This window comes from Acipenser ruthenus, chromosome 10 (genome assembly GCF_902713425.1).
Source record: "Acipenser ruthenus chromosome 10, fAciRut3.2 maternal haplotype, whole genome shotgun sequence".
NCBI lineage: Eukaryota > Metazoa > Chordata > Actinopteri > Acipenseriformes > Acipenseridae > Acipenser > Acipenser ruthenus.
The window spans coordinates 17,748,609-17,774,662 of NC_081198.1; the positions used below are offsets into that span (position 1 = coordinate 17,748,609).

The following is a 26,054-nucleotide window of genomic DNA, read 5'->3' on the forward strand; positions in this document are numbered from 1 at the left end:
AGCTGCATGGCGGGGCTGCAGTGCGAAAAGAAGCAGACAGCTGACAGCACACGTTTCGGAGGACGCATGTGTTCGTCTTTGTCTCTCCCAAGTCAGCACCAAGGTTGCAGCAGTGAGCCAGGCTTACGAATTGGGCATTTCAAATTGGGGAGAAAATGTGGTAAAATACAATTGGCAATTCCAAATAAAAAAAAAAATAAATAAATAAAATAGTATCAGCTGGCATCATTGGACCACTGTCAAGTTCAGTAAATAAAGAGATGTTTTGGGGTGCAAATTCTCTTGCCCCTGACTTACTTCATAGCCATTTCAGGTAAAACATGACGACGCTATGAATTGAAATGTTATGCCAAAAAAATATTATGAAAATATAAAATGCATATTATGTTCCGAGGTGTAATCTGATCTTATTTTACATTTCCATTATTGTATTTCTTTTAAGCATCACGATTTGAAGCTATGTGAGAACTGCAATGCAGATTTTATCAACTTGCCCTGTGGGTCACATCAAAGTGAAGAAATCGCATTATCAAAATGTGGAGTTGAAGCAACTTACACTGTATCCCAGAATTCCCGGCTCTCCTACCGGACCCATCAATCCCAAATGCCCCTGCAAATGAAACAGAAATCTGTGAATGAGTCTAGTCTATAACCCAGAAGGTAAACATCACTCGAACCAAGGCAGTCCAGTCAAGTTTACACACCACCCTTACACACCACCCCTCTTGCTTGACTGTGTCTTTCTTTTTTATAATGCCTTATCAAATCTGCTAAAGGGTTGCAATGTGTTTGTGGTGGAAGGGCTGGGTGGGAGTCAGAAAAAGCTTGCGGTTTGTAAATAACAGATAATGAAACATAAAGTATATTTCTTCAGAAGCAGGTCGCCTGTTGCTGACAAACAGGTAATAACAGGCTGTGTGAGGAGTAGTAATGATATACAATATCCGATCTACCTGATAATACAAAGGAAATTACAGTAGAACCTGTCATATCTGATCCTGGAAGATATGATAACCTCTATTAACCAATGGACCTCTGGGATGTGTCGTTTACACATGCTGCTACCAACTGAAAGGTACTAGTCTGTCAATCTGCTGGTCATGATCAGATTAAGCTGTTCCATACTTGTCATGCAATTGGTTTAGCTGGCTTAGGTTTACATGAGAAACTGTGATTAGCACTTTGTCCTGAAAATCATACTTAATGAAGTTAAATAAAAATAAACTTTTCATTCCGCTCTCTCCAAGCACTTGAGCTGAATTACGGCAGCTAGGGTTTAGCAGTTACAGGTCAGTAGGGCCCTTAAGCTTTTTTACTTAAAAGAATGTTTGGTCTAAGAAAGTTGGAAAGTTCATAACGACCATTTAGGCAATATCACAAGACTGTTTTGTAACTAAGCTATTCCAAATGAGGTGGCACCTGACCTCAATGCTACACACCAGTTGTTCCGACACTGAAAATGTCAACCTTGTGCCGTTTTTAAACCTGAAATCAAATGCAGCAATGCTGTACTGTACATTCAGGATCAGCATTAACATATATTAAACCTAAATGAACCTAGCTGATCAGATTCAGTACATGTTTCAAGATTAGTCTTTCACAAGGGCAGATTCTTAATAATGCAAGAATTCTGTAGCCATGCTCAGGAGAAAGATTAAACTCTAAACAATTCTGAACAAGGCATTTTGAAAGCTCCTATCGCGTTTTGGTGTTCCAAAGTTTGTGGGGCTGGAATGCAAAACCGTACCACGGGTCCTCGAGTTCCTCTTCCGCCTTTCAGTCCCGTTTCTCCCGGTGGTCCTGGATCCCCTATAGACCCAACTTCTCCAATATATCCAGTCGGGCCTCTCTCACCCTGTCAGAACAACAGATATGATCAAAACAGGAAGGGACTTAACATGTAATTCATACCAGTAGACATCCACAGAGAGGCAGTCATAGGAAGCTATTGTTGCTTTGGAGCACAAACATGGGTATTGTCTGTCATGAATGATATGTGTACCTTCTTTCCTGGGCGACCACGGTGTCCTGGAAGTCCTGGTTTTCCTTCGGGTCCCTGTGTTATAAAACACAAAGATCTCTGTAGCTCAAGCACTGCTGTAAGTTCATTACATTACATGTTTTCAGTTATTTCAATGTATGACCAGTGAAAATGAAACCAAAAAAGTCTTCAGGAGGGACAGCATGATAACAGACGACAAAAAAACAAAACAAGGACCATACAAGTTCAGCCGACTGGAAAAAATATTGTGTGGACATATGAGTGTGTATTATAGGGTGCCATGCCTGTGACTATTCATTCAAAAACACTGAAGCTTATCTCTAACGTATGAACAAACCAAGACAGCGATCTTACCCAGTTCCAGTTTATTCACCTTCAATGTCTGTTTTCAATTTGGTTTAGTGGATGGAATGCAAATCTGGGTATGCTGATGCTTCTTTAACACAAACGTTTTTTGAACTCTCAAAGATTCTTACTTGTATTCCATTTCTCCCAACGTCACCAGGAGGACCAATGACACCGGGATCTCCAGCATCACCTTTATCGCCGGTCTCACCGAAAGGTCCTGGGTCACCGATCTCCCCCTAGAGAATAATATGAGAAAACCACTATGATGAATCAGAATAATCATACTGTCATCAGGTGATTTCATTAACACTGCAAGCACACATTTAATCAAGTACTATAGATGCAGTAGAATTAGACGCATTGTTATGCATGTTAGTAATACTAAAAGTGTGTTCACACAGCGTACTAATGACACTTAAAATAAAGTGTTACGGATGTAACAAATAAATATGGAACTGTGGTTTGGGGGATGTGATATAATTGTGACAGTCAAATATTGAAATATATAGAACTGTTTATGAACTGTACATATATATATTTACTAAACTGATGCAGAAGTCAGGTCAAATCCATCTTCCTTTTACCTTCAATCCATCTTTTCCTTGTATACCGTCTTCGCCTGCCGGACCTGGTTGACCCTAATTTCAGAGCACAAAATACAGTTTCTATAAAATCTGTTAATATGCCATCACAAAAGTACTTTTCTGTACCGTGGAGCCAATGGAAACACAAAAGCAGCTGAAATGATAAGAACACTAGTAGAATAGCACCATCATATCGGTACCATTATACTTCTGTAAAAGGACCACTGTGCAATGTGTGAGCCATTGTGTTGCTAATGGTTCTGCTAAGGGTTCTTCAGGGTGTCACCCTGGTATTACAATTGTATCCCAATGACATCTTTCAACTAGTTTTTATGAGTAAAACACACACAACAAAAATTGTGTCAATTCATTCTGCCACTTTTTTGGTTCAAAACCTGGGCCGTTACCTAAATTCCCTTCTGAACCCTGCGTGCGCACATTCAAACAAAAAGTATGTGATTTATCAGCACTGACGTTTGCGTGAGAATGTTCGTAGACTCACGCGCACTCTGGACCGGGCGTACGATCGTTTCCTTATGTTAGAATGCTGGTACTGCAAGATAAGAGCAAACTCCTACTAAATCAGCTAAAGAGCCGTAATCACTGCAATATGTAGGTTGATGTTATCAATGCAAGTATTGCTGAAATTGTGATGTTTGTCGCATATCATTCTTTCATAAATGACTGCCGTTATATACCAACTACTGTATTATTAATAGTGCTATTAATGTTTAGGCGGTAATACGATATAAGTATTGGTTTCCACCACCATGATTATTACTTAATAAACAGAAGTTAATGTTTTTGTGACTCTTGGTAACTACAGAAGACATTAATAGGATACTGTAAGCTGTAGCAGGGGTGTAGGTGTTAGTTATATAAATTCACATATGGTAATACGTACTGTATGTCATTTATAGAATGGCTGATCTTGCTAATGCTGCTTTTTGGCGAGAGAGTGTTTCGGGATCAATATGACTGTCAAAGAAAGTACTGAAGAACTTTTCGTAAGATACCGCTTTCCAAAGGCAGTCCTAATGTAATGGAATTGAGGGAGATGTTGAGTCCTAGGTTGCACAGACCCACCAAGTGCACACTCCCTATTCCTGCACATATTCAAGTTCTGTCTACTATTGGCTTTTTGGCAGCTTTCAAAGGCAAATCGGAGATATAACTCTTAGCGCATTGATGCCAGGGGTTTTGGACTTTGGACCATTTTATTCTGTCCTCCATACATTCAATTTCCCTAAGGGAAAAACAGCAGATAGAAGTAAAAAGGGATTTCCATTCAATTGCTGAGTTCCCCAAATACAACTGGTGCTATATAGACTGTACTCATGTAGCAATTAATGCACCAAGAGAGAAGAGAATTAATTTTGTGAACAGAAAACAGTATCATTCAAATAATGTCCAGGTTATATTTGATGCCTGTCTCTGGTTGACTGGCCAGGCAGAACCCACGATTCATGCACTCTTCAAAACATCAGTGTGGACACTCGTCTAAAAAATGGAGCAGTGACAGACTTTACAATATATGGCTATATAGGGGCGTTTGAAATGCAAATTTCCACATGCGAACAACTTTAGTTAAATTGAGATATATTAACATCTATTACTTAGAAACATGTGTATGAGTGCCTTACGCAAGATTGATAAATCAGGACTGAATTATGCATGCGACAATTCTAAACTGTATGCGTACGAACAAATCAAGTAATTTATTCACACACGAATGATTGATACAGGCCCAGGCCGTTTTTTTCAGCAGAACCATTTTTTGGGGCTGAAAACTAACATTTTACAGAATGCACATATCGTACTGAACGAAGTTTAATTAATGAAGAGGGGAAGGCAGCTAATATAAATAGGCATACTATCAGACTACATCTTCATAGCTGTCTGCAGCAAAAACACCTCATCTTGGCTGTCACGTGTAAACACTGCTTTGGGATGTTATTTGGTGTAAAAAGCAGATAGCCATCTGTTCAAGTTTTCTTTTTGAAACAATACTTAAGAGTTCTCAGGACAACTGAAATTCATTTTGACATGCAGTTCATGTTCTAATGTTCTCTGCTAAAACAATCCCTAGAATGGAAATAAAGTTCTCTAAACCTGAAGCGCATTTAAAAACGATTTATTCTGGAGAACAGTGTTCCCTTGTGAACTGAAAAAAAACATATGAACTACATCAGATAAACAAAGCAGATGACTCACCCTCATTCCTTGTTGTCCCTGCTCACCCTCACTTCCAGCTGGTCCAACGTCTCCCTAGAGAAAACAAAGTTCAGTTACCCTTTTCATTCTAAATGTTTCTAGTCTTCCCCTGTGCTTTCACCAAGGTCCTCTGCAGCAGAGAAGCCAGCCAAGCATGAGACAGCTCTCTCCATGATGTCTGCAGAATGACTGCTCCTGGCTGCTCCTGGCTGCCTCAGGGAGTCTTGCCTCTGAGTGAAAGCACTTATTTAAATATGATCCTGGGCCAGGCTAGAGCTTCACTGGGAGATGCAGGGCCCTATTCACAAAGCTCAGTTGTTCAGAGACTTTTAAAAGTCTGTTTTGATTAACTAACTTCAAATGTCATTTAAATTGTCGCTTATGGTACCAAAAATAGTACTGCAATGAAACTGGATACCATTGATAACAATTCAGGTCCTAAGTAGAAACCTCATGGACTGTCACAGCCAGCCTTTGTACAGGGGTTGAGTAGTAGCTCTATTAGTCATGCCCATGGTCAATTACTTGGCACTCATTCACATTTTAATTCTCAGATAATGTACACTATTACTCAATGGATTGAATAGAAATACTTTACAACATCCCTTTCTCAAAGAGAGACAGCAGTAGATTATCCCTCAAACCTACCTTTTCACCAGGCTCCCCTTGATGGCCGGGGTCTCCCTCTGGTCCAGGGGGTCCCTAAAAGAAAGAGAGCGGCTGCAGGTCAGCAACTCTCCTTATGTTCCAGTCAACGTCTCCTCACAAACTCAGTACATGAATCGCAGTATAGTCACCTGAAGGCCGATCTCCCCTGCCAGACCGGGCTCCCCTTGCGGTCCCCTGGGGCCCTAAAAAACACAAAAGATTTCCAGAGAAGGATTTAAAATACCTGTAAAACATAAGAACATCAAAACAAAACCAAGTTTCTGCCGCATATTGACCTTGAGGACTGATTACATGCCAGCTATGTCCTATTCATTTTCAGTGGCACCTTGTATGCAGGTTTTGGAAATCCATTTGGACTTCAAAGTCAGTAATAAATGTCTGCTCTGCACGCCTGGTATTGGTGACTCTCACAGCACAAAGCCTCGGCATGTCAGGTTATCCTAAGCAATATTTATACCTGACCTCCAGATCCATAGCCATTTAAAAGCACACCCATTTCTTTATTTTGAATATTGGCACCAAATATTATTTTAGACAGTAACTGTGGGATAGGTCATGGAATTGACATTTGTACAGTGTTTCTTACCCATGCTTTACAAATTAACTTTCCAACTAAAAGGTCCTTTGAAGTGTCTTTCTAAAATGCAAGTTGATCAAGCCAACACAGCTATCTTAATATGTTTTGTTTTATTTTGAGTAGAGGGGAGTAACTCACTATGAGAAACACCGTATTCCTTCAAATTTAAGACGCAGCCCAAATGTACCACCCTCAATTTGAGGAAAAAATAAAACATCAACTAAATATGCATTTACAAAGATACAACCTCAATTATGCTGTTGTATCATACAAAACTGACACAAAACAGTGTTGTTGTAGATTAACCACGGAGTTCGTTTATTGTGCTGCGTACTGTAAATCTCTGTCATACACACATCTCACTTACGCATACTGGCAACAGCAAGCACAACACAACCCTCCACAACATCAGGCAACATGTAACCCAGCAACCACAACAGCACTGACCGCATTGCAAACACAACAGTCAGAACGGTATGCACAATGGAGATTACTCACACCTATTTTTCTTGGTTGGCAAAATACGGGGTCTGATCAGCATTTCCAATCTGTCCAGCTGGTAATGTTTGACAGAAACGCTTAAATTCTAAAAGCTTCTCTTTGAATTCCTCAAGAAGCTAATGACTCTTCTTTGAAAATGGCTGCCTGTATGTCACAATTTGGTTCATCTTTCCTCGGCAGTCAGTCACGTTGCTGTTTGTGTACTCGGGTAGTCGCGTCTTTTGTTGGTGATTTTAATACAGGCATCACTATACTGTACTTGAATTTAAGATGCAGGCTATTTTTGAAGAAGTGTCTTAAATTCAAAGGAATACAGTAGTAATTACAGTGAACATAGTGTCCAATTTTTATTGATAAAGGAGGGTTTGTGGATATTGGTAAGTAATTTGTATGATATTTGATAAGAGTTCCCTTTATTTCCATAGTAACACAGTAACTGGGCCTGGAAACAGGAAGTTGGTCATATATGTTTTTTCAACAAGCAGAACTTTTGTGTTTCGTTGCTATGTAAAGTATTTAGACTGGCAAATATTATATAATTTCTGAAAAAATGTATTTATTTATTTAGAAAAAAATGTCCAAGAAAAAGCACAAGCTAAACAAAACATCAGATAGAAAGATGTACTCACTGACTCTCCGTGGGCTCCTTTCTCCCCTGTGCTTCCAGGATACCCAGGTGTACCCTTAAAGATCAACAAAAAACAGCAGATTTTAAACTTCAACGAATGCAGTGTGTTCCGTTAGTAGGCCACACACACACACACACACACACACACACACACACACACACGAGGTTGTGTGGTCCAGTGGTTAAAGAAAAGGACTTGTAACCTGGAGGTCCTGGGTTAAAATCCCGGCTCACTCATTGACTCATTGTGTGACCCTGAGGAAGTCAATTAACCTCCTTGTGCTCTGTCTTTCGGGTGATATGTTGTTGTAATTGACTCTGCAGCTGATGCACAGTTCACACACCCTAGTCTCTGTAACTCGCCTTGGGTAAAGGCATCTGCTAAATAAACAAATAATAATAATAACACACCCTGACTAAGCAACAAAGGTTCTAGAAGATACTGTGGTTCTGTTAACTCTGAAGGTACATGACTGGAAACACTGCAATTCATGAAGCTTTGTAACAGCCACCAAGGTAGGACGCACTGAAACCAGGCCGGAAAATAAAAAGGTTCATACACTACAGTTTCTATTATTGTAGGACGCACTGAAACCAGGCCGGAAAAGAAAAAGGTTCATACACTACAGTTTCTATTATTGTAGGACGCACTGAAACCAGGCCGGAAAAGAAAAAGGTTCATACACTACAGTTTCTATTATTGTAGGACGCACTGAAACCAGGCCGGAAAAGAAAAAGGTTCATACACTACAGTATCTATTATTGCCAAACCAATGATTACCAGCCTGCCAAATATATTTCCCAGGAAGGCTTTTATTTCCCAATCTCAAACCAAAATACACGTCTCGGGCTTTGAATTTATTGCATCCTAAGTATGAACAGCTGTGGAACCCTCAAATAAATTCACTCTTACTTTTCGTTTGTTCGTCAACCAAAGAGCATTTACGCTGTATTTAAGTTTTCTTTCACCGGTTTAACGAGATAATTAAAATTGCACTTAAAGGCTTTTTTTTTTACTGGCTTTAAAATGATAACAAATTAAAGGTCTGGTTTTAGTAAACACAGTAAAGATGGCATGTCGTCATTTATTGTGCCACTGGAATGGTTTAAGAGGCCCTTCTCGCAGCATCCAGTGTTTCATAAACATATACAACAAGAGGTCTGCTGAAAGCTCCACAGTACATATCATTCCAGTGCCTGGTAGTTTTGACAGAACTGTACTATATTATTTTGACCAAGATAACTGTAGATCAGAAACCAGCAAGGGAGTTTATGTTTAATGCCTTAGTGCACAACAGAGTATTTGGGAAATTCACAGCAGTTCCCTCAGGGGAATGATTAAACACACTTCATGAATCAAGTCAGGCCATGTATTCCCCACTAATCCATATCAGATCTAATTTACATCATACTACAGCAATGGCCAAAAGTTTTGCACCACCTAGAATTTTAGGATTGAGACATCATTTTTTTTTAAATATAATAATATATATGTAATTCAATATGTTAATGTAACATTATCCCACAGTCTTCATTCGACTATATTATTATTATTATTTATTTCTTAGCAGACGTCCTTATCCAGGGCAACTTACAATTGTTTCAAGATATCACATTATTTTTACGTACAATTACCCATTTATACAGATGGGTTTTTACTGGAGCAATCTAGGTAAAGCACCTTGCTCAAGGGTACAGCAGCTGTGTCCCCCACCTGGGATTGAACCCACAACCCTCCGGTCAAGAGTCCACAGCCCTAACCACTACTCCACACTGCTGCTATATGTGAATGAATAGTTCTTTACACAGTAACTTGATAATACATTTTTTCAATCTTGTTTACCATGTACAGTAAGATAAGTCATTAGTATTTAGCTGTAATTGCTCTGTTATAAGGAACTGACTGTAATGCCTGCTAAAAGAATGTCCCGGAATGTACACTAGATGTCACTCTTGCCATTAGAAGAAGTTTGTTGTGTAAAAGATGCTGATGTTTAAATACTGCTCATGGTAATTGTTTCATTACGACGTAGTTCACTGGGTAATACAAACAGACGTCTCTCCATGCATGGCCTTAATAAACATGTTTTTATTTTTTTTAAATATTTTTTTAATATATTTTTTACAGTTTTATTTTACCGATAGTCATGAATGCTGGATGTGCTCGCTGACAGACATTTTCTATTAAATCATCAAAGGCCCTATCATTCTCTGGTAAGAAGTATTAAAGTGGACCAGCTGATGCAGCTAAGTGGCCGTGGTCTTGATGTGGTCACGAAGGAAGCACTGCCAGATGTTCTAGTGAAACTTTAAATGCGGAATGACAGTAAATATATCAAATAAACATAGCATCCAACGAAAACTTAAACCTCGTTTCTATCAACGTGGTTTGTCTTGGGTGCCAATTGCATATTCTCTTGAAGAAGCATGTTGCTACAGCAGCCAGTGTAGCAAATGTACAGACACCCAGTAAATCAATAAATACATAAATAACTTGCAACTCACTTGTGTAGGCCTCTCGAAATCAAAGGGTAAATGCTTTATCTAAAACTTTCTGCTTTCAAAAAAAAAAAACATTCCACTTTACAAGAAGCATCCTGCCTTTTATTAACACCAAGCAAACCTTTCAACTGATGTTTTTTTTTAATGAAATCTTTTAATAGCTGGCAATCTGGAACTAAAAGCAGTTTACAGGGTTCCTGACAGGGGTTGAATGGTTCAGTCTGTGTGAGATGAGAAGCAATAAGAGTGGTCTTGACACATGTCTGCCCTCACACCTGCAAACCTGTAGAGAAAAGGGTTTTAAAGACTAAAACTCACTGGTATTCCTGGAAGGCCTCTCTCTCCGGGATTCCCAGCTTTTCCCTAAGAAGTAAACATCAAACAGTTTCAAAAGCAGTTCACAAACATAAGCAAGGTTAATAAGTGCAGATTGCAAGAGCACATGACCATGCATAGCTTACAAACAGCACCATGCCCTAAAGTGTCTCAGGTAAAATAATGTCCTTTGACACTGTCAGTTCTATGAAGCCTCGACATCACTGCCGGGACCACAAACATGATTTTGCTCCATATTTGGAGGGGGTTATGATAAGAGCATGCTGTGCTCTTTCTGCTTCTGAAGAGAAACAAACAGAACAAATTCTAAACACCTTGGGTTTAGCACCCAAAATAGATTTACTTTAATCCCCCATCAAGTAGACATCAAGACTGCGAGCAAGGCTTGAACCCAGCGTTTACAGCATCGCAACCAAACTAGATGAAAAGGAAGTTATTGACAGCAATCTGAATCATTTACTCACAATGAGTCCCTGTATGCCTTTCCTGCCGGGATCACCTCTTTCACCCTGTCAAGGAAATCAAATATATTAGAAAGCTGTAGGATTAAAATCAAGTATTACTAGCCAATAGCACCAGCTATGCACCGTCAGTGTGTTTGGAATAACTCATGGATTGGGGGTGGGCGAGGGCACTGCCCACTGCCTGAAGCTGAAGAAACACAGGAAATCAAAATCTGGGTAAGCTTTAGGAATTCCTTTCAAAAGCCATTTTGGAGGTCAATTCATACACCCTGGCCAAATTTTGTTTCAACTCCTTAGTAATATTTAATATATATGTATTGTATTTATTATATATCCCACAGCAAACCAAATCTCATCTTGTTCTACTAATTGCAGTGATTCACGGCAACTTTGCTTAGTAAATTCTTAAAGAAAATGAACCCCTGCTGGATATGATGAAAGTGTACTATACTTCTAACTCGCTCTAGCTAACCCATGATTCCCCTGCCATTCACATAATGCATAAAGTAGAAGATTCACATTGATTTGAGAAATCAAACAGTTACCTTAATACCTTGTGGCCCAGGCTCCCCAGCCAGACCATCTGCACCTCGTGGCCCCTAAAATCAGATATGAGATATTGCAAGGTTAGGAAACAAAATCATGACAACATATATTTTAAGAGCAATAAGGTAAAAAAAACTACAGCAAACTAGGGACCTTAAAACATGTTCCAGCAAAGAACACTCCCTGAGCAGCGGTTCTCAACCGGGGGTCTGCAGCCCTCTAGGGGGCCTTGAGGAGGTTTCAAGGGGTCCACCAAAAATAAACCAGAGAATGCATTATTTTCATAGTACATACTGGCGCAGAAAATTGCTGATGCAAAAACATCGCATACAATTGCTGAGGAATTGATAATGTGCCATTGAAATTGTAAAGGAAATGGCAGGAGAGCAGAAGGCCAAGGAACTGGCAAAAATACCAATGTCTTATTGTCTTATTTCCATCCCTGATGTGTGTGTGTGTGTATATATATATATATATATATATATATATATATATATATATATATATACACACACACACACATTTATAGCAGGTGGGGTGGGGGGGGGCACTCAGAAGCAAAAAGGTTGAGAACCTCTGCCCTAGGTGATTCTTAGGCATGTTGTTGGGAATCAGGTTAATTGAAATAATACTGCATAGTCACAAGGAGGAAACCCAAATACCGCCTGCAACGACTGAAGAAACTCAGTTCCGTTCTCTCCCAGCAGGTGTCACTATTAGGCCGTGGTGGATATGGAGCATTCTGATATCACATGGCAGGAAAAGTGAGGGCAAAACAAAGGTAAATTGGTCACATCTAGTACTGTATCATAAATCTTTTGAAAATAATTTTATTTACATTTACTTTTATGATACTTAAAGAGCAGCTTAATCAAGCCTTAATTATTAATTCTACCGCGCACTGTGACCGCCTGAGTTCTGGAGCCACTGTTTAGTACTAAATCAGACCATTTTATTACTTTTTATGGAAGTAGATTTTATAATATTGTTTTAAGAAATTCCACCCTTAAAACCTACATTTTTTATACGCTTCCATCACCCTACTGGCTTATAAAATATGCAAGCTGACAAGAACAAGAAGCGGTGGTTTGTCTCCTTAAAGCATTCTTGCATAACAATAAACGGTTCCTTTCACGTATATTGACACAGGATTCCATTGGCAGTGAACTTGCATGGTATAATCCAAGGTATAAATGTGTTCATTCAACTCCCTTTTATTTTGACTTGATATCCAACTTTAACTCAGATGTTTTTACTCCAAATAATTCACACAGAACCACAAAATTAAAACTATGGCTTCAGTATATAGCCTAGAAATAAAGCCTCAAATTAAGTTAGCCTATATTTATATAATTCCACTTTCCACATGGAAAACAATTGAGTTTTGTACTGTTGCACAAAAATGAAATTGTTAATAGACAGAAGTTAGAAGCTAGTAAAATACTTGTTATTGTCTTTAATTTATCACATTCCCTGTGTCCACTGATCCTAGATCTACAGCATTAAGATTCTTAAGAACATCTGAAACTCCAAATCAATATTTACAAGGAGCTGGAAGTAAGCGTTCAAGTGATTCCCAGTGTATTAAAGACCCTGTGAGAAGTGTTTCAATTCTCCAGGTATCTAATTAGCATTCCTCTCTCACTTTTCTCACACGATTTCCATAAACACACACATCTGCACTTCCATTCGGCTGGCACAGGCACCTTTCATTTCAAAAGCACTTTGTAACAGACTCTTCTTGTATCTCTGGAAATGCTGATCTCTGACACTGCAGCAACTTCTACTCATTTTATTGTATTTTCTGTGCTGGTTTATTGTTTCCTTTTTTTGGTTCAAATGTAGTAAACAGTTTAAAAAGACTCGAACCCAGTAAAAAATAAATAAATCATGTAACTCGATCCCTTTTCTGCACTTGCCTGAATGCTGTAAATATCACTTGTGCCTCTACCATGTGTCACTGGTGGTAGAAACTCTGATATACAGTATTATTGCACCCTGTTACACATCCCCTTTACATTTTTCCTCAGTTATATTGTTCTAGTCGTTGACATGCTATCAAAACACCACACTTCATAGCTTGCCAATGCACATGCCATAGTAGTAGGTGAACTCCACATTGGAAGTAAAGGCCGCCACACACCAGACGTGATGCGATTTATTCATTGGGCGGCAAGATACTTTCACATGACCATAAACTCCAGAAGCAACACAGATGTGATGCAACAGATTGGAAAACTGCCAGATCAATTAAACTAAAAAATAATTACTGTTGACAAAACTATGATCAAGACTGGTACATGTTCGTCAACATTATCTAGTGCCTTCGAAATGGACTCCCATATATTACTTTTCAAATCTGTATCTATATAATTGCGATGATCTTTGTCATAAAACTCCAGGTATTTTTCCACGGCAAATATCATTTTTTCCTCTGTCATTTTGGATACTGCTTCACCCTGCTGGACCACATGCATTTAAGCTGTTTTCTGATTGGTCAGTTCCCTAGTTCAGCGGTTGCCAGATGGTGGGTTGCGGTAAGGTTCTACACGGGTCGTCACAGGATGACAGGAGGTGACAGCAGGACTCAAATGATCGTAAACTACTTTTACTTAAACATTTGTTTTAAATGTACATATTTCATTTTTATTTTAATTTTTGGTATTTTGAGAAAACGTAAGCATCTTGATGTCTGGTCACGTGTAGCTCATCGTGTGTGCGTGCGTGCATGTGTGCATGCGTGCGTGTGTGACTAACTGTTGTATTCCTAAGCGCAAACAGCTACCTGTTCAAAAATGGATCGTTTTCTTTAACAAGGACCTGCTTTGAGTAAATAACCCACTGAAAAGGAACACGGCAGCACAGAACCCAGTGCAAAAACGTCTAAGTCTGTGATCAGGAGGTACGATGATAATTATTTAAAATTTGGTTTTGAATTTGTTGGCCCCATCGATAATCCAAAACCACAGTGCCTGATTTGTACTGAGATATTAGCAAATGAGTCAATGAAGCCATCAAAATTGCAGCGTCATTTGAACACCCGACATCCGCATTTAGCTTATAAAACAGTACGTTTCTTTTTACGTAAACAGCAAAAAAAAAAAAAAAAAAACAGAATTGCTTACTTAAAGCTGCAACGGTGTCAGAATCAGCGTTAAAAGCACCCTATTTTGTATCGTTGAGAATAGCGAAAACCAAGAAACCTCACACGATTGGGGAACAACTTCTACTTCCAGCAGCCATTGACATGTGTGAGGTCATGATCAGTGTTGAAGCCGCTCGAGAACTGAAAACCCAACCGCTGTCTGACAACACTGTGCAGAGAAGAATTGAAGAGATGGCTTCTGATATCGAAATGCAGCTCATTGACAGGATTAAAGCTAGTGATACATCCACGCTGCAATTGGATGAATTGATGGATGTTGCTGGAAAAAGCCAATTACTCGCATCTGTATGGTTTATCTGGGAGAGGGACTTTTCTGAAGAAATGCTTTTTTGCAGAGAAATTCCGAGTCATGCCACAGGTGAGGACATTTTTAAACTGCTAGACGAATTTATGAATCCAAATGATATAAATTGGAAAACTATTAAAGAGGTTGCACCGAATGCCAAGGGAGTGCACTGCATTATTCATCGTGAAGCACTGGCAACACAAAATATTGATGCAGAACGACATGATGTTCTTAATAACGCCATTAAAATAGTAAACTTTGTCAAAGCAAGACCTTTAAACGTACGTTTATTTGCTATTTTATTTTATGAGATGGGTGCAAGTCACGACAAAGTCTTGCTTCATTCTGAAGTCTGTTGGCTCTCTCGTGGAAAAGTTTTGAACTGAGGAAAGAACAAGTCTGATTTGGCAGATTACTTCAGAAATGGTGTTTGGGTGGCAAGATTTGCTTACCTTGCAGATATCTTTAACGCAGTGAATTCACTTAATTTGTGATACAAATACACTCACTTTGCACAATAAATTGAAAGCTTTCAGAATACCTGGGTAGCACTGACTTACCATTTGAAAGCATTAAACAAAACATTGTGACCGACTTGTCAATGGTTCACGAGAAGTTTTCATGTTACTCCCCTGAAATGGAATCTGACTGCAATGACTGGATTCAAGACCCATTCACAGTAAAAACTCAGAAAATCAGCTTTATCTGGACAGCAAAGAAAAGGATGGGTTGATTGAACTGTCATGCGATAGTTCTCTGAAGATGAGATTTCCTTCTCAGTCATTACACAGTTTTTGGTTGCTGGTTAATGTGAGTACCCTGCCTTGTCAGCCAAAGCCATTGTCACAAAGACGGCCGGAGTGGGTGGCGTCAGACCAGATGCAGGAAATACAAAGAAAGAGATTTGGGGTTTTGGTTAAGCGTGACCGCGCTCAGCATTTAATAACAGAACAGAAAAAAAAAGGTTGGAACAGACAAAAACACAGGACACGGCACTTGCGCCAAAATAAAATAGACAAACAAAACGTACTAAACACTTAAACAGACAGACGAACAAACACGGTGAGTGAAAACACTATTTACGTTCTTACTTTGTTACTATTTAGTTTCTCCTTCTCTCTCTCCCGTTCTCCACTCACCGAACACCCAACCCCGACTGAGTGCTACGTGTCTCTGTATATACTGTTGTGCTGGGATTCAATTACTAATTAATTATTCACTTGAATCCCAGCACGTGAATTAATTCTGTGCAACCCCGTGCTCACATATTACATTTAACCAGCACGTGAAGTGATTTGTGCTCTCCTCGTGCCTAAATACAAATCTACACTTTTTAAATACACGTGAAACACAGACCCGTTTATATCCCGTGTACCAATGACTATACACCAACATTAACACACGCACGCAACAACACATAACACACAAATGCACACAGGGGCGGGGCGCATTGCCACAGCCATAAACATACTTTTACCATTTTGCACCACCTACTTGTTCGAGACCAGTTCTTCCACCTGACAGCAGTTAAGACAAAACAACGCAACAAACTCCTTGTTGAAAATGAGTCTCTGCCTCTCGAAAATTCCACCAAGGATTGAAAAATTGTGCAAATTAACTCAAGGACATCCTTCTCACTGGAAACCAGGTAATGAGAATTTCATTTTGTGTAGTAATAAGTGGCTGGTTTTGGTTTAATTGCACATATTATTTCAGTGTTGTATGTCGGATATAGGTAACATAATAATAAGCATCTGTGCTATAGATATACAAGTCTCTATATGGAAATTACATTGTGTTAACATTTTTTTTTATTGTAAATAACGGAAAGCCATCAATTTACTCGAGGAATGCACCATGTGTCGCTGTTATCCCTGTAAATGCTGTCAGCCAAATAATTACATAAATGGTGGGTCACAGATATAGACAAAATGCAGTTGGTGGGTCGACATACTAAAAGTTTGGGAACCGCTGCCCTAGTTGTCTATGACAAATCGAAAAAGGATTCAATTCTACTTATTTTCGCATCACTCCAGTGTAACCCTACTGTTGCCCCCATGTCTCCTGTTTGTTGCCTGTGGTGTGAAAGATACTTATCAAAAGGATAGGTTCTATTCATTTTGTCGCATTTCTGCACAGTTCCGCTTGTCGAATCGCGTCTGGTGAGTAGCAGCCTTACCGGTTCTATTTCTGTATTCATTTCTACATACAGTACATTCTAATTCTAGAGTTGTTTCGAATGTTCTCTTACTCTTCGCCCTTTGATTCCCGGTGTCCCTGGTGTCCCTCTTGGTCCGGCTGGTCCCTGTAAAACAATGCATGGTATTTACTTGCATGCCAGTTGTAAACCAACACTTTCGTCATAATTCCATGGTAACCGTTGTAAATTCTTTATTGCCATGAAAAGGCAATAAAGATTCAGATCAGATGTATCACAGGAGTTTATTATTGTTTCCATCCCTTTTATATGCAAAAGGAAACGTTTAAATAGCTTGAATTGATTCCTTCTTTGAGTAAAAAAAGAACAATTGGCACATCAACCTCAGCTTTGTCTGTTAAGTAAGAAGGCCCCAACTGATCTGTAGTGATTGCTGGGAAAACGATCAATCCAACCTCAGGAATGCCAGTATAATAAAAATCACCACCCTTCTAAACATCTCTGAGGGGGAACATATACAAAACTGAGTGGCTTTAATAAGCAAAACCCAATGACTGGCCTTTATGAAAGTACTGTTTGTGTTGTTTACCACCTCTTGCTATTCATTATTAATCACAAAGGGGCAGCAGTGTGGAGTAGTGGTTACGGCTCTGGACTCTTGACCGGAGGGTTGTGGGTTCAATCCCAGGTGGGGGACACTGCTGTTGTACCCTTGAGCAAGGTACTTTACCTAGATTGCTCCAGTAAAAACCCAACTGTATAAATGGGTAATTGTATGTAAAAAATAATGTGATATCTGTATAATGTGAAATAATGTATAATGTGATATCTTGTAACAATTGTAAGTCGCCCTGGATAAGGGCGTCTGCTAAGAAATAAATAATAATAATAACATTTTACAGGGAATATATTAACTGAACACGAGAACAGTACAAATGACGTCTTCAATGATAGATGTTTTCCATGCATGACTATGATTTTATTCTTATAAGGTTGACATGTGGGGGTTTCCTGTTGCACATTTTACTCAGTGGAATATTGTCAGTGTGGAACCGGTTGCACAGAATAAGGCTATTCCTGCAACAGTGCTTTCATTAATTGGCCCCTCTGTATTGTGGTGCATCATGCAGAACAGTGCATTTTAAATAAAAACAGCAGCAAACATATTGGCAGAGAACACCTAAGCCTTTCCCTTTTTTGAGGGATTCCAAGAATATGCCATTGACATTGAAACGCATACCAGAGACTCTGAATATGCACACTGTCATGAATACATGTTAAATTAATGCATTTTTGTTTTATGAAAGGCTTCATTCAGGAAACACAGAAAAAACTGTCAGGCCAAAAACAGTGTTTAAGGAGTCCTTTAAATGGAATAGTTCATGGCTTCTTTATTAAAATGCACTAGCTATAACTTTAAAGAAATTCACTTACAGGTAACCCTTGTGGACCAACTCCTCCTGAACCTCCTGGAGGACCTGGGTACCCCTAAACAAGAAGCAAAAATGAGTTTATAAACAGTGTTAAATATACCAGAAGGTAGAAAAGCAAATGCGATTGTAGTAAAACACAGTAAAGCACAGCCATGCCGATGACCAGGGGTTCTTAAAGAGCCATACTGTACCAGCTTCCACAAAAGATTTGCGATTAGCCTTGTTGTCTTTTCAAAGACATTAAGAGCCTTGAATACATACATGGCTTCATTGGACAGCCTTGTGCTACCCTGTATTAAAGCATGTTAAAATCATGACAAAATATATAAAACTGTGAATGCTTAGGGTTAGATGTATTAAGATGAGCGCAAACATACCGCAATTTGCATTTTCGTTGTGACAATTCGCAAAGTATACAGAGAAAATACGTTAATGAAAAGAGTCGCAATATACTAATTTAAATATTTGTTGCGTATTCTTAGCGAGATCTCTAGCATACATTGCGAGAGTCGTGCAACATTGTTCAAATAAATAGCGGGAGCTGAATTGTAGTTTGCTGCAGCAGAGGGTGTCCGAAGGATAACGTCTATACATGCAAGGGTGCAAGAATCAAAATAACATTGTTTTTGTTAAATGTAAACGTCATCTGTACAATGCATTCTGTTCCATCTTCATTTTACCTATTTTAATACTTTTGCAACTGTTTAAAATGTGCTTTCGAAAGTTCTTAACAAATTGATGCAATTGTAGGTGTCGCAGTTGTTGGCAGCTTTAGTACATCTCATTATAATAGTTGTGAACCCTCATTTGCACTATCACTGCTCCCTTTTTGCGAATTTATGCAGGAATGTCCATAATTACATATTCATCATTCCCTAAAAAGTCGCTAACAGCATTGCGCATGTTTAGTACATTTCACCCTAGACTTCCGACTCGCTTGCAACTGGTTTGCAACTATTGCGACAGGCGCAACACTTTACTACATCTACCCCTTAATATTTTAAACAGAACATAGTGTTACATTTTGTAACCACAAGCTATGAATGCCCGTGGGTCTTTTCCATTTAAACATCTGAATTACTCCTTCAGAATGCCAATAGCTCTTTCAATGACTCAGAGCATTGGAATGCTTACATTAACTACAAGTTGTGATTGAGTACTGACAACTTAAAATGTATGCCGGCAATTTATATAACAATGCAGAGATTTACAGATTTGAAATGGAATGAACATTGCACTTGGAATTGGTTCTGCAAGGTAAACAAATGTTAGGTTACTTACCGTAACCATGATTCCCTGAAAGAGAAGACAACCACCAACAACAACATTACATACAGGATATGCCTGCCTATTGGTAGGTATTTTCTGATCTCTCTATACCAGAGCTGCCGATAGGTCCCTTACTGGGATGACGCCCTCTGTACCGCCTACCGAGGGATTAAAACAGTCATACTGCGGATGCCATTTCTCTTTTTGCATCGAACCCATGAGGGCAACCGATGCGACCTCGCGGTTGGTGGTCGTCTTCTCTTTCAGGGAACCAGTTCCCTTTCAATTCGAGGACAACCACCAAAACATTAGGTATGGGAAATGTATACCAGAGCCGTCGCGAGGGAGAAGGAACGGCAGCATATGAGGGACGCATCAGAACCGCTTAACCCTAGGTTAGCGGTGCAAGCGTGCAACCTCAAGGACCCTCGTGCCTATTGAAGGTAAGGAAAGATCTACCAAATTCAAGCGGTAGAACCTGTAGAATGTATGTGGCGTAGCCCAGCTAGCCGCCGTACATATATCGGACAGTGAGGCCCCTCTGAAGACGGCCCAAGATGTAGCCAACCCTCTAGTGGAGTGAGCAGCTACTCTCCCAAGTGGGGGTAAGGCAGCACTGTCATACGCCGCAGAGACGGTGTCCGCAATCCAATGCGACAGTCACTGCTTTGAGTGGGGCTGTCCTAGGGTGCATATACCGTGACAGACAAAGAGCTGCTCAGTATGATGTAGAGCTCTTGTTATATCCACGTAGCATCTCAATGCCCGCACCGGGCAGAGGAAATTCTATCTCCTATCCTCCTAAAGTGGATGGAAAGACTCCAATTCCACCTCGTCTTGGGGAGGAAAGCAGGGTTTGTACACTGTGACACCGTGCTGCCACTGACCAAAATACGCATACAGGGGCCTTTGTGAGAGCCTCCAGTACACTCTAATAGATGTGCACCCTCCCTCGACAGGAGATCCGCTGCCCAGTTCACCACTCCTGGAAGATACGTCGGCCGTTGCCCACTTGGCGAGATAACACCACTCCCATCCTCACGCCCTCGTGCAAGTGAGAGGGCATCCTCCACCATCGCAGGGCCACAGAGCACGTGTGAGACACGTGAGCCGACGGTGTCTGTCACGATTGGGGTGTAAATGAAACGGAGTGACGCTAGGAGCGGGCGCATGTGTAATAGACCCAGCACGATGGCTGATATGGCTGTGGCCATCAGACCCAACGGTTTTTGGAACCGCACCAAGGGGACCTTTGATCCCTGTTGGAACAGAGAGAGGCAACCCTGAATAGCTGCTACTCTGCCGTCCGACAGGTATGCGTGCATCGTACTGCAGTCCAGCCGGATCCCCAAGTACGTCGTGCACTGCACCGGTATAAGCCGACTCTTCGCATCGTTGATGGTAAAGTCCAGCCTCACCAGATGCTGTGTCACAATCGCCGTGTGGGCCACTGCTCCCTCTCGTCACTTAGCGCAAATCAGCCAGTTGTCGAGATAGTTTAGTACTCTGATTATTATTATTATTATTTGTTTATTTAGCAGACGCCTTTATCCAAGGCGACTTACAGAGACTAGGGTGTGTGAACTATGCATCAGCTGCAGAGTCACTTACAATTACATCTCACCCGAAAGACAGAGCACAAGGAGGTTAAGTGACTTGCTCAGGGTCAGTGAGTCAGTGGTTGAGGTGGGATTTGAACCGGGGACCTTCTGGGTACCACTGGATCCCCTGCAGCCGCAAGGGTGCCAGGGTAGCATCCACACACTTTGAAAACGTACAAGTAGCTACGGAGAGGCCGAACGGCAGCACGAAGAACTCAGAAACGCTTCCATGAAATGCGAAGCGGAGATACTTCCTGTGCTCCGGACGAATGGGAACGTGAAAATACGTAAGTCCACAGTGGTAAACCAGTTGCCGGACTGACTGGACAATGTGATGGTGAGTCAGCATTTGGAACCTCCTCTCCTTCAAGAACTTGTTGAGGAATCTCAGGTCTAGGATGGGGCGAAAGCCGTCGTCCCTCTTGGGTACCAGAAAATATCTCAAGTAGAACCCCTCTCCCGCAGCAGGTGGGGTCTACGAGATGAATGGCTCGCTTGCACAGCAAGGCGGCCACTTCCTTCTGGAGTACCAAGACCCGAAGAGGGTCCGACATGGATGTGTGTGTGACTCCTCGCAGCGCATAACCACTGTGCAGGGTAGTGAGCACCCAGGTGTCCGAGGTGCAAGCACGCCAGTATTGCAGCGAAAAGATGGGTCTGAGGCTGCAAGCCTTCAGGGCCCCTGCTGGGGCGGCTGAGGTTGGGGCACAGCACTCAGAGGCAGTTAGGCACCGTGCGCACCGAGCATCGAGTGCATCAGGCACCGCCTGCACCAAGCATTGCTGGCTGAGCGTGCACCAAGGTACCGAAGCACCGGGGGGCAGCTGAAGCAGCGGTGCCTATCCTAACCGCGTGTAGTCACACACCTGGTCAGCACGTAGCGTATACCAGGGGACAGCGTATACCAGGCCGAAACCGCAGCGAGCAAATCTGTGGACGGAGTACAATAAACAATACAAACAATAATAGTGGGAAACACACTGCTGTTGTTGTTGTTCGATTTTTAAAAAAAAACACTTTTTTTTTTGAAGGCCCAACTCACCGAGGTGTGCGGGCCAGGCAGCCGGTGCAGTCTACTCTACTGCAGGGCTAGTAGAAATACAGCCCCGTGGAAGACAAGGCCTGCTGTTGTTTTTTTGTTTCTGTTTTTTTTCGCCTAGCTGTAGCACAACACAGGCAAGCGGGAGTACCACGTGTGCACTGCAGATGTATTTTGTATATATTTAAACTGCTAACAGCAGCCAGCAGAGTCACTCAACAGTGGGGGGTAAGGCAAAGCCTAGCCCCGTTGGAAGACATGCTCCCACACAAGTGAAGACTGGAAAAAAGACAACACCACTCACTCTTTTAAATCAATACTGCACAGGCAGTTGACTCACTACCACAGATAGAAAGCAGCAGCCTGCAACGCGAGCGAGCGCAGGTTGCTGATGAAAGATAGACGAAAAAGGCTGAAACAGGAGTCACTGATTCCGTGAAAGCGACAAGCCAGCTTTCAGCCTGAAAGGCAAGGGAACTGCAGTAGACTCAAAGCTCTTTTTCAAAAAACGCTCAGATACCAAGACAGAGGTCTTACCTTACCGTCTTGAGAGGCAAAAAGAGAAATGGCTTCCGTGGAATGATGGTTTTAACTAGGGATGCACCAAATCCAGGATTTGGTTTTGGATTCGGCCCGAATACCCACTTTTTGAGCAGGGTTCAGATTCGGCCGAATACTAAGGATTCGGTGAACCGAATCCGAATCCTATATCCGCCCAGACGTACACCCATTTTAATACATGCCCCCCAATGTGTACAGTTCTTTAAATAAAAGACGCAAGTCCGGTATTGAACACAACAGTTGTATTTAATAACAAGAACACGTTTGATGAACTCTGTCTCTGTCAACTCCCTAAATTACTGGTGGCTCACACACTAAACATGTCACTCAGATGCTGAATGCAAACATACCCCCGTATGCAACAGCACATTCACATCACACTTTTCATGGAGTAGTTATGCAGTAAACATGTAATATATAGTAACAGCAAACTGTTGTAGACTTTTGTGCTTTGTTGCTTTGTCTGTCAAACGTGTTCTAGAGATAATACTGAGATAAAATCGGTGTACAGAAATATATATTTTTTATAACTTTACAACTGTCAGATGTGCAAGACGTTGTTGAACAATATGCTTTAGTAAATTAAATTATGTTATTGTAATGTGCCAATATAAGTTGAACCATTTGGGAACTGCTGTGTTTTATTAAAATATTTTTTGTAGCCAAGGACCAAGGATGTCATCCAGGAAGGGGCCTATCGGCAGCTCTGGTATAGAGAGCTCAGTGAATACCTACCAATAGGCAGGCATATTCCATACGTAATGTTTTGGTGGTCGTCTTCAAATTGAAGAACACTGTCTGGAAAAACAAAATACTCATACGCCAGTGAAATTCCACAAGCGAAGAAATTGGGTTAGGGGTGAGAAAAAGCTGCAAATTGACTTGTGAAGCCCTTGAATTCTTGCTTGAGCTCTGATGATTACTCAAATTACCTCATGTGAATTGCTACCTCAAGAAATGACACATCTCTTCATAGCTTCCGCTACTCTTGAGTTTAATGTTATGGTACAAATGATGGGCTTCAGTTACTGTCTTCTCCGGAGTGCCCTGTTGCCCCCTACAGAACGTGACAAACACGTAACAGTAGCACTTCTAATTTATTACGTTTGCCTTTAGTTTTCCAGTTTGATCAATGTTCTGTTTAACATAAGTCTTTATTCCCACATTTGGGCTGCCGTCTATGTTTAAACGACTGACTGGACTAATAAAGGTCATTAAAAATAACACTGGTATTTTAAGGATCTGTCAAATGCACTTTATAACTGAGTTATAGCTGACTAGTATTTTTTTTTTTTCAATCAGTCCTTGGTTTGCCAACAGAAAACAGCTGTATTATTTAAGTTACCAAAAGTCAGCCTTTCACAGTGTTTATGCATGCATCAGCCAAGAGGGGGCACAGAACCAAAGCCACAGACGTCTTTATGCTGTTCGATGGATTGGAGAGTGGATGAGACTGTGGGACTCCTTCCAGTCTGGGTGAGATATTCCCTGGTAATGAAGACTGACTTAGCCAGCAGTTCAGTCTGTTGTTGCTGTTCTCAGGGCCTCCTGCACAAATAAATGTTCCGGACTGCATACTAAAATATCATCTTTGTTTTGTTTTGTGAGCATATTATCAGCTAATGGAAATGCATGTTCTGTAGGAACAGAAGAGTCTGCTCTACTCAGAGAGTCGGTATGCCTATTACACTGTGCTCTAAGACATTTACAGTGGTTTGTAACAATGCAACAATTTAACTAGGATATATTAATGCAACATGGGAATCTGTGGTCTATTTTTCAAATCTAAATCACATCAAAATAACTAACAAAATGATTTCAGTAATTCTATATGCATTCATTAAATTTTAATGATTGATGTGTTTTCACTGTTTCTAAGTTTTACATTGGACCACTTCAGCTAGAATGCTGGAACAAGGCGTAAGTGTGGTGTTAAAATACTGTATCTGGAAGGAGCGATCACTACATTGATCACATTAACAATAACGTGATACAAAATGAGAGTGAATCATATCAGGTAAGATTTACAGGAATTATTTTGTATTCTGTATGTGCGTAAATAGCTGAACAGGATGCTGTTTATTAACAGAAGCTAAAGTTGGCTTAACCACTCAGCTGCTTATCCCACAATCTCAACGTGGAGCGCAAGCAAGTCCACATTTGTCACTCCCATGAGAATAGCATGCAGGGGTTAATGTGCATCTGCAAAGTTTAACATGTCTTTTTGACGTGCTACACTAAATCAATAAGCAGCATATATGGTACTACAGTTTGCAGTTTTGTTTTTTCACTGGCAGATGGCAGCAGTCCCTAAGAAATGTGCTTGACAGACCGGCCCATCCATAGATGAGCAGTACAAAATGGGACAGTCACATTTGCGTGAAAAAAATGGATGCCTATTACAGAGAATGAGATGAGGGCATTTATTTCTTTGTTGATGTTACAAGGGGTTGTAAGGAACCGATTTATTCTGCTGATGAAGTACCTACACGTGACAGATAATAACGCATATAACAGCGATACACACTAGTACCCGAAACTGGAAGATAGAAAGTAAGTTTACCAAATCAATGACATGGTGCTTTGTGTGGTAAACTTACTTTCTAATCACCCTGTACATCATGCCAGTTTTCTGATGTATATGTACTAGATCAGTAGTTCTCAATCTGTGGTCCGCCGGCTCTCTTCAGGTGGTCCGTGCAAAGGTTACATAATTACGGAAAGGAAGAGGCAGCATAGTTTATAGATCCCATTGCAAACCCAAAACTTGAGACCTCAGATAATGCATTCATGGAGAATATCTCCAAGTTAAACTCTCTGTCATATATAGTTCTGGAGTGTCTAAAATGTATTCTTTACTAGGGAGTTTTCGTATATTGCGCTCACGTGCACTCAACACAGCAGCTTGTAAAGTAAGGGATAACACACGACAGGGCGTGCGCTGTGTTGCATTAACTTACTACTACTGGAGTGTTATCCCGCTTATAAAATGGATACAATAAAAAAAGAACAAGTGTATTTATTTTATTATATATCCTTCTGCTTTGTAGACAAAATAGTCCCTCAAACAAGGTTATATTTGTTGTAAACATTAAACTGGAGGTTTTCAACGTTTCCATTTATTGTAATTAATTTAAATGAATGAAGCCTCTGTGCTGGTCTCAATCGCT

At 40.6% G+C, this 26,054-nt stretch overlaps 1 protein-coding gene across 1 annotated transcript in view; it reads right to left on the reverse strand.

Moving 5' to 3' along the window:
- LOC117401193 (collagen alpha-1(XXIV) chain-like) overlaps positions 1–26,054 on the reverse strand; it is a 142,791-nt gene that overhangs the window by 26,598 nt on the left and 90,139 nt on the right. Inside the window, exons 27-40 of the mRNA XM_034001689.3 lie at positions 18,416–18,469; positions 17,075–17,128; positions 11,371–11,424; positions 10,826–10,870; positions 10,344–10,388; positions 7,525–7,578; positions 5,946–5,999; positions 5,797–5,850; positions 5,149–5,202; positions 2,935–2,988; positions 2,479–2,586; positions 2,003–2,056; positions 1,748–1,855; positions 557–610 (exon numbers count right to left, since the gene is read on the reverse strand). Of these exons, the coding sequence (XP_033857580.2) occupies positions 557–610; positions 1,748–1,855; positions 2,003–2,056; positions 2,479–2,586; positions 2,935–2,988; positions 5,149–5,202; positions 5,797–5,850; positions 5,946–5,999; positions 7,525–7,578; positions 10,344–10,388; positions 10,826–10,870; positions 11,371–11,424; positions 17,075–17,128; positions 18,416–18,469 (846 nt within the window). The remainder of the gene's footprint in view (positions 1–556; positions 611–1,747; positions 1,856–2,002; positions 2,057–2,478; positions 2,587–2,934; positions 2,989–5,148; positions 5,203–5,796; positions 5,851–5,945; positions 6,000–7,524; positions 7,579–10,343; positions 10,389–10,825; positions 10,871–11,370; positions 11,425–17,074; positions 17,129–18,415; positions 18,470–26,054) is intronic.